The 14,963-nt window shown below is 34.5% G+C and overlaps 1 protein-coding gene and 1 pseudogene across 1 annotated transcript; both read right to left on the reverse strand.

Moving 5' to 3' along the window:
- Positions 1–2,537: 2,537 nt before the first annotated feature.
- LOC121466610 lies at positions 2,538–3,494 on the reverse strand (annotated as a pseudogene).
- Positions 3,495–13,796: 10,302 nt separating this feature from the next.
- On the reverse strand, positions 13,797–14,744 carry LOC121466605 (olfactory receptor 8H1-like). Its single transcript, XM_041680386.1, has one exon. It carries the CDS (start codon positions 14,742–14,744, stop codon positions 13,797–13,799), a length of 948 nt encoding a protein of 315 aa, XP_041536320.1.
- Between the last annotated feature and the right edge of the window lie 219 nt (positions 14,745–14,963).

Genomic DNA, 14,963 nt, shown 5'->3' on the forward strand with positions numbered 1-14,963 from the left:
TCATCCCTTTACAAGGTCCAGGTAACACTGGAGAAGACAGTCAGCTGGGGGGTTGAGTAGAGTAATATGAAACAAACACTGGTGTTTGTCATGTCATGGATGTCACAATGATGAACTTAAAACAGCTGTGGCTACTTGCTCAGGTCCTAGAAACACACACATAGGTTCACAAGTTGAAATGTAGTCTTACCAGTAATTGGAAGAAGATGAAGAAAATAAGACGGCAATGATAGCAGGGGCTAATACAGTCAAAATACTGTGTATGCATTACTGATGTCCTTTTCAGAGATGAGCACTCATTGTAAAATACTCACTGTATTAATGATTATCCCACTATGACAGAGACTTCCCTTATCAAATCTAAGAGTAGAAATACGTCTATGGTTACAAATATACATTGTACACAAGAATTATATCATTGAAAAGATATTCTAGTGTTGAAATCGGAAATGTTCTTTATATTCTTAGAAATAGGTTACAAACTATTAAGTTATATCTGCATAAAAAGATTTCAAGAAAAAGTGCATTTAAAAATAAATGTGTATTAAATACCACCAACAAAATAAGACAGAAAATGAGGAAAATATGTGGAATGAGGCATATTAAAATTCTAAGTAAAACAAACTAGAAAATATTAAAATTAAATATTTATTAAATGTTTTATAATTTATCAAAAACATAAACCAATAGCAGTAACAATAGTACAAATTACAGACAATACAGGTGCTGCAGAAAATATGAGACAAGGTTCATAAAGTATTGATTTAATACAATGCAAGTCGATGAAAGACATAAAACAGGGAAATATATAATATATGGATGACCTGTACTGCTTGCATTTGTGAAAATAAGCACAGTAGAATATACATGGAAAATTAGTAAATAAACATAATCATAAATTAATAGATAGATATTAAAGAAAAATAAAAAAAACAAATGTATAAATTATATCTCTATAACTGTAAGAGATCAACAAAGTTAAATACAATGAGTGTGGCACTACATTTTCTAAAACAATGCTTAAATAAAATATACATTAAACAGAAATAATATGATATATGCATTTAACTTTGAAAATAAATTTAATACTCTATCTAAAAATGTTTTTGACCTACAACAAAATATAAATTTATAGTCAATATTATGCCTTAGGGTGTTTCCTTTATATAATACAATAAAGACTCTGTTAATCCTTTAATTCAAAGATTTATTTAAACATTTTACAAAGGTAAATTAATAAGATAAAAGTCAGTGAAACAGTATTAGGAAAGTATTTTTGTCTTATTGCAGATGATCTGATGCTTTCAAGTTTAGCCGCTGCACACACAGGAGTTATTACTGTACCCAGAAATCTGACTTGATGTGTGTGTAGGATAAGAGCTCTAAAGGAATGAAGATACGAAGATCTTGGCCACACACTGAGAATATGTTCAGTACACAACTTATATTCACAAATATGGTCAAGCATTTGACTTTTAAGTGAATGAAGAAAGTTACAAAAATTGTAGAGGAAATGAAATGCATTTGTTATGTTACAGTAATTAAAAGTACAATCAACTTTTGATTGATAAGAATGTGGAACTATGTGTTAATAACTATTACAGTGCTTCTTTTCTTAAACAACCTTGTAGATTTTCCATATTGTCACCAATATTACAATATACCAGTTCCTTATAATTTACTTAAATTATTTAACTCAAATCTAAATTTTAGAACTATTGATTTTATTTCAAGCTATTTTAATAATTGGGACTACAGATAAGTGTTTAAATATCTGTAAGTATTCTTCAAACCAACAATGGATGAAATTTAGCAATATTTTTGAATTACAATAAGCAGAGATTTTCATTTTCATTGATGTGTTATATCCATTCTGTTATCACATTGCCATCTGATTATTATTTATTTTATGCAACTGAGGAAAATGAAGTTTAAAATGTCACTCGCTTACTAGTGATAAGACCAATAATAAAATCTTCCATATCACAAAGAGAATGACTCTTGAAAAATGTTAATGTGTTAGTGTTATGTGCCCTAAATCATATATCTGACATTTAGTAATATATTAACTACTTTATAAGCTTAAGAAATTCAAGTATATTTCCTCAAATTACCTGCTATTTGACCTGATAATCTAAAATATTTAGAGCATGGATTTCATGTGCATGTCCTGATTTTCAATAATGACAAAGACTTTTAATGTCCCATTTTGAGAAATGCCTAAACTTTGGTCTTGGAAGGGAAACTCTACATGAATAGAGAAAAAGAAAGAAATCTTACAGGTACAAGCAGAGAAAGAATGTAAAGAAGTGATCTATAGCCTAGCAGTGGTGGTGCACACCTTTAATCCCAGCCCTTGAAAGGCAGAGGCAGTAGGACCTTTGTGTGTTTGAGGCCATCTGTGAGTTCCAGGACAGCCAAGGCCACACTGCCTCCAACACAAAAGCAAAACAAACAAACAAAAAACAGAAAAACAAGCAAAAAGAAGTGAAGTGACCACTAGGAAAAGAGAAGTGTTTGAATATCTAACAATATTGTTATTTAAATTTCTGAGAGCCCTCTCCTTTTTTCACAAGTCTAATGATGGCATTTTTCACTTCTTTGTTTTTGAGATTATAAATGAGTGGGTTCAGCATGGGGATCACCATTGTATAAAATACAGAGGCTACTTGATCCTTTCCCAGGGATTCATATAATATGAATCTTCCTAGGCTTCATATAAATAAAGATCACAGTTCCATAGAAAACAGTGACTCCCAGGAGATGAGAGGCACAAGTGGAAAAGGCTTTGTGCTTACCTGAAGAAGAATTTATCTTCAAAATTGTAGAGAGAATGGACACATAGGATGAGGATATCCTATGATAAGGGACAGCACTACAGTGATACCAGCTAGAACGAATATGGAGACTTCAGCATCATGGGTATCACTGCAGGACAAGGCTAAAATTGGGAATGCATCACAAAAGAAATGATTGATTACCTTAGATTTGCAGAAATTCAATGTGCTCATGGGAAAGACAGTGCTAGAGGCATCCATAGCTCCAGTCACGTAGGAGACAGTGATAAGAGCATGGCAGCATCTTGTGGACATAATAACTGGATAGTGTAGGGGACTGCAGATGGCTACATAACGGTCATAGGCCATTGAGGAGAGTACAAAGCATTCAGTAGATGCCAAGAGGCCAAAAAGCTATAATTGAATGAAGCAGCCATTGAAGGAAATGCTCCTTTTGGAAGTCAGCAGGTTCTCTAAGGATTTAGGTGTGATGACAGTTGAGTAACTGAGGTCAAGGAATGACAAGTGAGTGAGGAAGAAATACATTGGAGTGTGAAGCTGCACATCTAGACGAATGATTAGCATCATGCCTGTGTTCCCCAGCACAGTGGCCATGTATATAAAGAGAAAGAGCACAGAGAGGACTAGCTGGATCTCCTTGGAATTTGTCAATCCCATAAATATAATAGGTTCATCTGTGTGGTTCCAGGAATTCATGATTAATGATTCGAAAATCTCCAGAAGTTAAACACAACATTTAACCTGAAAGAATTAAAATATTTTGTGTATATGCATTTAAAACTCTTTTTTTCTAATTGTGTTTTCTCTCAAACAATATTATTTTACACATTGAGGTTGTATTAAATTTATTTGTCTAAATAGACAGATATATAAAGCATCTATTGTTTATGTGCTTATATTGGTTAGCATACTTCACAATGTGAGTGGAACTGATACTCTTTTTTTTTGGTTTTTCGAGACAGGGTTTCTCTGTGGTTTTGGAGCCTGTCCTGGAACTAACTCTTGTAGACCAGGCTGGTCTCTAACTCACAGAGATCCGCCTGCCTCTGCCTCCCGAGTGCTGGGATTAAAGGCGTGCACCACCACCACCACCCGGCAGGAACTGATACTCTTATAAAATAATTTCTTTAGGCTACGTCAAATATTAGCCTCTATAAACTACTACTTATCATCCATTTCTTTTATATTAGGTAAATAATGCAAAAACTTCGAATCAATTAAGAGAATACAATATAATTGTGTCTATGTATATAAATAGATTTTGAGCCCAAATTCTACTTATGATTCTGTGTTTCTAATTTTTATTACATGTTAATTAAACCAAATTTAAATATTGCATAAATAGTAAACAAAGATGCAAAGCAAATGTAATACATAATTAATTCCCTATTTCTTAATAATGCCAATTATCTCTGATTACAAATAAATTTCACTTCTAATAGAAATATTAATAGTGACAGTATGTTTCTATTATTTGATAGTCCAAAGTCAATGATTTATAAAATTGCAGTATCAGATTATATTTGTTTATTATAGAATCTCATTCCACCAACTACACATCTCTGTTGACAACAATTATGGGTTACTTATAAGATTAACAAACGATACGCGTACAGAGATGTTTTTGTTTCACTTTAACTTATCTAACCCATTTTGATATTAAAATACTTACTGTGAACAAAAATTAATGAGGAATAAGCAAACAAACAAATCCTCCTTTAATATTCTATGCCCCAAAATTTTGTCTGCTCTTCTTTTTTCAAAATAACACGGGAAATCTACATAAGGACTGGAAAACATCTGTACTAAATTAAATCATTTATTTTCCTTTAGGTATTTGTTCCAACATTTTCTCTAAATGTATTATTCACATTGTGAAGATGAATTTAACATTCTAGAAATTTTATGCTGTTCTTGTGAAATGAAATTTCTTTTTGGTTAAATATGGCCCAAATGAAGCCCAGGAATTATTGTGGTATAAACTGGTGAGTCGCTGCCTTGCTATTCTGCTTGAGGATTCCAGGTTTTTCATATGTAAGAACAATGAGCATTACCCAACATGTGGTCATCTACAGTGGCCAATTTCCAAGCGAGATTCCTTGGCACAGTTTCAGAACTAAAGTTCAAGAACAAATTGAGTCAGGAATAGCATGATCACTCTGTTCTTTCTGATGCACCAAATTAAATTTATGTGCACATAATTTATGTATTGTGCATATTAATTTTAATTGCTTAATAATTTCATAATTTACATTTGTATATGACAATAATCAATTAAGTATATTTTATCTACTGTGGAAAGACGTATTTTTCTGTGATATATCAGCTATTTCATCACTATCACTTATTTTTCTCATACAATCATTTCATAACTGAGAAAGCGCAGAAACGTTCTCTATTCCCATGCATTACTGACCACAAACTCAAGACTGCTCAGATATGTAAATTTAAATAATAATGCAGATCACTTCTGACATTGGAACACTAAAACTTTCCTTTTTATATTTTTATTGTCTCACACATTTGTTTACCTTTATTGCCTCCCTTTCTTTCCTCTTCTTTCTCTATTTCTGATCAATTTTCTTTTCTTTTACTGTTCTTTCCATTTTTGCTTAGTTTTATTTAATTACATAATCATATGTTTATTGTACACACTGAAGTTTTCTGAGAAGTTTACACACAGGTATATAATGGACTTTGATCATATTGGTGCTTCCTAATTTCCTCTTTTCTGTCCTGCCTTCTCCCTCTTAGTGGTCATCTTTCTCCTTGATCATCGTTCCCTTGCTTCACCTTTCATTCTTTCTACTTCTACATATTGTAGAAAAATGTAGTATTTGATGTTGTAATCACAATGTCAATATTCTCCATTTGCATTCATGTTGTGATCAGCAATATGCTTTGGTCCATCCAGTCTCTGAGAAGTAAATGTGACATATGCCAGAACCTGATAGAAGAGAAAGTGGGAAGTAGTCTACAACACATAAACATAAGAGATCACCTCCTATGTATAACCCCGGTAGCACAGACAACAAGAGCAACAGTGAATAAATGGGACCTCCTGAAACTGAGAAGCTTCTGTGAAACAAAGGATACTGTCATTAAGACAAGATGGCATCCTACTCTATGGGAGAAGATCTTCACCAACTCCACATCAGAAAAAGGTCTGATGTCCAAAATATATAAAGAACCCAAGAAACTGGACATGAAAATTCTAATAAACCCAATTAAAAAATGGGGTACTGAACTGAACAGAGAATTCTCATCAGACGAAGTTCAAATGACCAAACGACACTTAAGGTCATGCTCAACCTCCTTAGCGATCAGGGAAATGCAAATCAAAACAACTTTGAGATATCATCTTACACCTGTCAGAATGGCTAAAATCAAAAACACCAATGATAGCCTATGCTGGAGAGGATGTGGAGTAATGGGAACACTCATCCATTGCTGGTGGGAATGTGAACTTGTGTAACCACTTTGGAAATCATTGTGATGGTTTCTCAGGAAATTGGGAATCAGTCTACTTCAGGATCCAGCAGTACTACTCTTGGGAATATACCCAAGAGATGTCCAAGCATACTATAAAAGCATTTGTTCAACTATGTTCATGGCAGTATTATTTGTAATTGCCAGATCCTGGAAATAACCTAGATGACCCTCAATGGAATAATGTATGAATAAAGTGTGGAATATATACACATTAGAGTACTACTCAGCAGTAAAAAATAATGACATTTTGAATTTTGCATGAAAATGGATGGAAATAGAAAACACTATCCTGATTGAGATAACCCATACCCAAAAAGATGAATATGGTATTTACTCACTCATTAGTGGACTCTAGCCATAAACAAAGGGCATTAAGCCTATAGTTCACAAGCCTAGAGAAGCCAAATAACAAAAGGGACACAAAGAAAAACATATATAGATCCTCTTGGAAATTAGAAGCCAACAAGTTTGCCAGGCAAAAGTTGGGAGCATGGAGTTGGGTTTAGGGGTGGGGGTGGGGTTGGGAGAAGGGGAGAGGGGGAAAGAGAAGGGAAAAGGGAAAGACTGGAGAGAGCTTGGGGGAGTAGGAGGGTGGAGATGGAGGAAGGACAGATATAGGAGCAAGGAAGAAAATATCTACATTAAGGGAGCCATTTTAGGGTTGGCAAGAGACTTGACTCTAGAGCAGATCCCAGGTGTCCACGGGGATGTCCCCAGCTAAGTCGTTGGACAGCAGAGTAGAGGGTGCCTGAACTATCCTTGCCCCACTATCACACTGATGATTATCTTGAATATCACCATTGAATTTTCGTCCTGCGCATTGGATGGAGATAGAGACAGAGACCCACATCAGAAGAACGGACTGAGCCCCCAACGTCCAGTTGAAAAGCAGAAGGAGGGAGAAGATGAGCAAGGAAGTTAGGACCACGAGGGGTTGGTCCACTCACTGAGGAGTGTGCCTGTTCTAATGGGAGCTCACCAAATCCAGATGGACCAGGTCAGAATTAGCATGCAATCAATCCGGACTCTCTGAATGTGGCTGAAAATGGGGGCTGAGAAGCCATTGATAAAAGCACTGGGACTTGTTTCTACTGAGTGTACTGGCTTTTTGGAACCCTAGTCTAATTGAATGCAAAGCTTCCTAGGCCTGGATATAGGGGGAGGGAGGAAGGCTTGGACTTCCCACAGGGCAGAGTTCCCAGCCCTCTCTTAAGGAGGGAGGGGGAGGAAGGAGGGTGAGTGGAGGAGCTGGAGGGGATTCAGAGGAGGGGAGGAAGTGTAAATTTTTGAATGGAAAAATAAACTAAAAATTAATAAAAAAAAAAGAAGGACATGTTAAAAGGATCTATTTGGTAAAACCAGGGTACTCTGTGTGGTTGAGCAGTGAAAGAAAGTATACTTTAAGGTGTCATTCACAGTAAGATGAAGCAAATGAAAGAACAGTGAAAAATACACCAGGCGGTATCTCTTGTCAACTCAGGTTACCTGAAAAGAGCCAAGAATATTCCTCCTAGGCTTTTATATTTCCCACTGAGAGGATGGGGAAATGACAGGGCATTCCTATCATGTCTTTGCTTTCAAGTATACTGAATTGCCATGCTTGTATAATTCTTCTAGAAAGGCACCTCATTGGAAAAACAGTCTACACTCTGTCCCATTCATAGGTAAAGGTCAGTTCATAGTTTTCTCCCAGTTGCTCCAATATCATTATGCTGTTTTCATAAATCTATGTTCATACTTTTAAGTGGGATATGCTTATGCCTCCAACATTGCTTTACCCATCTCCTCAAGATTTTATTGAGGATTCTTTTCTTCTACATAGTTTTTAGACATTTTTTCTATGTTTTAGTAAGTGTCAATGGAAATTTGATGGAGATGAATCATTTTTACATTATGGCTATTTTCAAAATATTAATTCTTTTGATCTATGAGCATGGAAGGTCTTTCATTTTTACATATGTTTTCAATTTTGTTCGTAAGCATGTTGTACTTTCCATTATAACTTTTTCTGTATACTTTCATATATTCATTGTTAGCTTTAGCTTCCATTTCTACAATTACAAACATAATTATTTTCCTGATTTCTTTTTATGTGTGTAATTGATTTGTAGAAAAGCTACATATTTATCTATGTATAAAATTAATAACAACTGAATTAATATGAGTTATGTCAGATTTAAAAAATTTCCAAGAAATCTTGGAAGTTTTATTTACTAAATAAAATAAGCTTTTCGTTCGTTAGGATTAAACTTTATAATTCACTGATACTCAAGATTTAATTATATTGAAATATGGGTAGCTATGCTGGGAGCCTTTGTCAGAGAAGCTCTTTTACAGTAGGTGCTGTGAGTGATGAGACTCCTAACAAGCAGAGGTACCAAGAGTAAGTGATTATTTAATGCTCATGGTTAGACTGAACATTGGTAATAAATATTGGTCATAACCCTTTTCGAGACTCAGCAGATATCCCAGAAAAGAGGCAGAAAGAATGTAAAGGTTAAACAATAAAGAACAGTGCCATTAAAAGCTATCTCCTGGACGAGACCTTGAATTATATAACCAGAACATATATACACATATCACCTGATTAAGTATAAGAAATTCAGGATCAAAGATGTTTCAAAGTCCAAGTGTACACTATAAACATTTTTTAATTATTTATAAACAAAAAAATAAAAATAAAAATAGGGACCCCAGGGTTATAGAGTTGCTTAGTGATAACTAATCTTCTTGAGGACTTAGGTTCAATTACCTAAAACTATGTGGTAGATGAAAACCATGTGTAACTCTAATTTAAATGAATCTTTTGTACTATTTGAGCACTTGTTGCATATATAATTCAAACATCCTAAACATAACACAATAAATAGTTACATTTGGAAAATGTACAGAAACACTAGAAAACATAGATTCTAGATAACAAATATACCAGAAAAATATCTTAGACAATAAATGCACTAGGTACAAAACTAAGTCATAATACTTTTTAGTTGAGGATAAAGCCCATATCTAAGTAGATTTAAAGTGTAGGGGAATATTATACTCATTTAAAAGATATGAAAAATTGTCAATTTTATATTTGTGAAATATCATTAAATAATTAAATACTAAGCTGGAACCAGAACATGTAACTTTAATATGAAGAGCACATTCAGGAAACAAAAATTTAATTTAATTTTTAAATAAAAATATGTTTCTAAATTTTAATAATTCATGAAATTATATTTATGAGACTCAAATAATCTCATTAGGAATTGTTGTAAAATTATAGTAAAGAAATTTCCAACTTGTAAAATGGAAATATATTTGTAAAGTAAGAATGAATGGAAGAAAGAGAACTCGAGAAACAATTACATGATGTGTACATAAAATTTAAAATTTTAAGGGAATGTTAATATTAATTCTAGAAGAGTTAAAGAACTGAAAGGACTGAGAAGATCTAGACAAGAAAGTTGGCTTCACCCTTGACACCTGGTGGCTGTTAGGACCCACAATCTTCCTTCTGCTGATATCTTCTACTTTTAGACTACAAGGAACTGTAGGAAGCTACCTGCAGATGGAACCTTCCATCCTTACCCTTTGAGGCCCTTTAACTTTGCAACCTCTTTGACACATGCTTACACGGTCTCTGCTTTCTCAGAGAGACAGTGATCCTTCAGTTGATCTGATTACAGAACAACTCTGCTTCTCCTGATGTCTGTCAGCATTTTATTACTCTGGGTCTAAATGGTTAATCCCAATTTAACATTTGGTGCATCTTGCATGCTAGTGCTCCCCTTCCCTCTTTATGACTTCTTTTCTCTCCCTCCACTCATCTTCTATTTTGTAAGACCTATCCCTTCAGAATTATGGCTGTTTGTGGGCACAGTGTGATTTAACAACCAATAGTCATGATTTGAGTCTTCTAGGTTTTTGGTGAATTATGTGAATTAAACTTGGGTCATTTCCTCATCTACCTCCTCTCTCACTATCTTCTGACTTCATCAGCAAGGACTCTGTGTTGATTGTCTTTTAGACTAAATCATCCACAATCTTACTGAGAAGCTAAGTCCTGGACAAAATCTACAGGCACCTCAGATTCAGGTCCTCTCCTGAATCCAGAAATTCCTCAACTTTGCTCTCAGCTTTTGCACCTGATTTCCACACACAGGACACATCCTCAACTTAAAGTCAGACAAGGTGCTCAGGACATTTTTGACTCTGCATAATGACTTGACAAACAAATGGAGCATTCCACTTGTTGCATAAGATAGGTCAAAATTGTTTGTGTCCAAGGACACTTTAGGTGTCATAATATTAACTCTCAAAAATGTAGGTCTTATCAACAACATATCTGCTACTCTCAGGCAGCTTTCCCTTCAGATCTGGGCCCAATATCAATTTAACAACAACCACACCTGGCCTAAATTTAGGGCTTTCTACTTTGAAAATCTAGTTAATTTAGAAAAGTTGATAGATAAGAAAGAAAAAAAAGAGAGATAAAGAAATCTAAACTTCTCTATTGTCACATCTCTGCTCTATCTTCATTTCTGTCCTTCTCTTTATTCCTCCTTCATTTCTGCTCTTCACATTTTACCAAGTCAAATTTCTAAACCTAAATCCCTAAACTCTCACTCAGATGCTAATCTTAGTTATAAGACCCTTCCCTATATAAATAAAAGCATGTTAACTTAAGTTATCAAATTATTCTGTCCTGTTTATGTTAACAGAAGTTTTAGCCTTGGTGGGATTTGATCTTTCAACTCCTGAAGCAAAGTTCTGTAAAATATATCCAGGGAAAGTCTAGCCCCTTGATGTTTCAATTGGGAAAAGGAGGACAATCTAATCCAACCCTTTCTTTCATTCTGGACCTGGGCAGTTCATATTAATTAGGATGTGATTTATCAAAAGATCTTTATCACTCCTACAATGTGAGAATCATCTACCTAGTTTTGTGAACCATGTCACATTGTCATGTGCATATGGACTCAGAACTTTTGAACAAGAATATGATATCCTCGTGCTCTTTTAGGCCTATCAGCCTAGGCCATAAACAATCTCCCTCTATACTCATACAACCCTGCCTAATAAAAATAGCATTTAAAGAAAAGGGGGATTACATTACTATGTGGGGGATATCACCTTGAAAGGTATCATGCGTTTCCTTCACATTTGGACAGCATGACCTCATCGAGGTGGAATTAAGCATGTTCTGTGGCTGACCACATTACTATAATATCTTAAAAAGGGCAACTGTCATATAACTTCACCACCATCTTGGTTGCTGTGATTACATGGCACAAACCAAACTGATGACACTCAAAATTTCACGGGACAGGTCTTTCCCTATAGCCTTCCTCTACAACACCATCATTTTGTCTCTCCCAACAACTCCTTTAGATACATCTTGGTAACCTGCTGCCCAATGTGGGCAGATAGACTGCATTCAGATTCTCTTCTACACTTCACAACTTGTGCAGTCTTATTCCTAGCATTGTATTACACTATCTGAAGTGGATTTTCTTCTCTGCCCTCATTTCTATTAGTCTACATAGATCCTGGCAAACACATCCACTTTTCCTCTTGTCAGTTGTTGCTTTCAGCCCACAACACTTTTACCCATTCCCATTACTTAATTATAGCTCCCCATACCTAGAAGCATTTTCTACATATATCAATAAATATGTAAATAAATGAATTAGAAGGAAGAGATCCTCCAAGTCTGCATAAAGTTTCTAAAAGCTAAGAGTTATTAGTGTCAGGTGTGGGATACTTACCCAAGAGTCATTGGTTATAGAGCCCCCAGAGGCTTCAAAACCAGTATAGGTTCTTCTACTTCTCTTGATTGCCCACCAGAATTAGATGATAATACCATGTTTCTAATGACAACTAGTCTCCACAATATATAATATGAATAATAAAGCCATAATTGTTCAGAAAAACTTCTCCATGTTTGTTAACTCATGTAGGCTAATAAGGGAGAAGAGGCATCAACATTCTTTAATGAAGTTAAATACAATGAGAGTGGCACTACATTTTTGAAAACAGTTAAATAAAATATACATTAAACAGAAATAATAAAATGTATCATTTAATTCTGAAAATAAATTTGATACTCTATCTGAAAATATTTGTAACTTACAAAAAATAATATTTATTTTCAATATTATGTTTTAGACTATTTCTTTTCTATAATACAATGAGAGCTCTGTCAATCCTTTAATTGAAAGATTTTTTAAATACTTAATGAATGTAAATTAATAAAAGTTAGTAAAACAGTATAAAGAAAATATTTTTGCATTATTGCAGATGATCTGACTTTTTAAAGTTTAGCCTTTGCACACACACGGGGGTTATCTCTGCACCCAGAATTCTGACTTGATGTGTGTCTAGGGTAAGCGCTCTAAAGCAATGTAAGAAAAGAAGCAAGATCTTGGCCATATACTGAGAATATGTTCAGTGCAAAACTTATATTCACAAAGATGGTCAAATATTTGACTTTTAAGTGAATGAAGAAAGTTACAAAAATATAGTGGAAATGACATGCATTTGTTATGTTACGTGATACAAAAGTACAATCAAGATATTGATTGATAGAAATGAAGAAATATGTGTTGATAATTATTAAAGTGCATCTTTTCCTTAACAACCTTAAAGATTTTCCATATTGTAACCAATATTACATTTACAATTTCCTTATCATATAATTTTACTAAAACTATTTAATACAAATCTAAATTTTAGACTTTTGATTTTATTTCCAGCTATCTGAATAATTGTGATTAACAGATAAGTGGTTAAATATCTGTAAATATTCTTCAATCCAACTCCAAATGAAATTTAGCCAAGTTTTTGAATTATAATAAGCAGAAATTTATATCCATTTGGTTATCTCATTGGCAAGATGTTATTATTATTTTATGCAACTGAGGAAAATGAGGATTAAAATTTCACTCACTTACTAGTGATAAGACCAATAATAAAATCTTCCATATCACAAAGAGAAGACTTTTGAAAATGTTAATGTGTCAATGTTATGTTCCCCAAATCAGATATCAGACATTTAATAATATATTAACTACTATATAAGCTTTAAAAACTCAAGTATATTTTCTCAAATTATGTGCTATATATCCTGATAATCTAAAATATTTAAAAATTGAGTTTCATACATATCTCTTGATTTTTCAATAATGACACAGACTTTTAAAGTTCCATTCTGAGAAATGCCCAAACTTTGGTTGGGGAAGGGAAGCTCACACAAATAGAGGATAAAAAAAAAAACTGATAGATGTATGCAGAGATAGTAGGTAAAGAAGTGATCTATAGCCTAGTAATGATGGCTCACACCTTTAATCCCGGCCCTTGAAAGGCAGAGGCGGGAGGATCTTTGTGACTCTGAGGCCATCCTGTTCTACAGAGTGAGTTCCAGAACAGCCAAGGCCACACTGCATCCAAAACAAAAGCAAACAAACAAGTGATGTGATCAGTAAGAAAAGAGATGTGTTTAAATGTCTAGCAATATTGTTATTTAAAATTCTGTGAGTCCTCTCCTTTTTTCACAAATCTAAGGACAGCACTTTTTACTTCTTTGTTTCTGAGACTATAAATGAGTGGGTTCAGCATGGGGATCACAATGGTGTAAAATACAGAAGCTACTTGATCCTTTCCCAGGGAGTAGGACTTGATTGGCTTCATATAAGTAAAGATCACAGTTCCATAGAAGACAGTGACTCCCAGGAGATGAGAGGCACAAGTGGAAAAGGCTTTGTGCTTACCTGAAGAAGAATTTATCTTCAAAATTGTAGCGAGAATGGACACATAGGATGAGGATAGAGGGATAAGGGACAGCACTACAGTAAAACCAGCTAAAATGAATATGGAGACTTCAGCATCATGGGTATCACTGCAGGACAGGGCTAAAATTGGAAATGCATCGCAAAAGAAATGATTGATTACTTTAGATTTGCAGAAATTCAGTGTGCTTATGTGAAAGACAGTGACAGAGGCATCCGTAGCTCCAATCAGGTAGGACACAGTGATTAGAGCATGGCAGCGTCTTGTGGACATAATAACTGGATAGTGTAGGGGATTGCAGATGGCTACATAGCGGTCATAGGCCATTGAGGACAGTATAAAACATTCAGTAACTGCCAAGAGGCCAAAAAGGTACATTTGAATGAAGCAGCCCATGAAGGAAATGTTCTTTCTGGAAGTCAGCAAGTTCTCTAAGGTTTTAGGTGTGATGACAGTTGAGTAAATGAGGTCAAGGAATGACAAGTGAGTGAGGAAGAAATACATTGGAGTGTGAAGCTGGACATCTAGACGAATGATTAGCATCATGCCTGTGTTCCCCAGCACAGTGGCAATGTATATAAAGAGAAAGAGCACAGAGAGGACTAGCTGGATCTCCTTGGCATCTGTCAATCCCATAAGCATGAAGTTAGACTCATTTGTGTGGTTCCAGGCATTCATAGTCAATGGTTCTAAAATCTGCAGAAATTAAACACAATACTTAACCTAAATGATTTAAAATATGTTGTGTATATGCATTTGAAAGTCTTTTATTCTAATTGCTTTTTATCTCAAACAATAGTATTTTACAGTTTGAGGTTGTATAAAATTTAATTGCCCAAATAGACAGATACATAAAGCATCAGTTGTTTATGTGCTCATATTGGTTAGCACATTTCA

This window comes from Microtus oregoni, unplaced genomic scaffold (genome assembly GCF_018167655.1).
Source record: "Microtus oregoni isolate MIOR12 unplaced genomic scaffold, Mior012 000033F_ref0000390, whole genome shotgun sequence".
In the NCBI taxonomy this organism is placed as follows: Eukaryota; Metazoa; Chordata; class Mammalia; order Rodentia; family Cricetidae; genus Microtus; species Microtus oregoni.

Bases quoted from the DNA above. Each gene is read 5' to 3' on its own strand.
- LOC121466605 (XM_041680386.1), bottom strand. From the start codon at position 14,744: ATGAATGCCTGGAACCACACAAATGAGTCTAACTTCATGCTTATGGGA.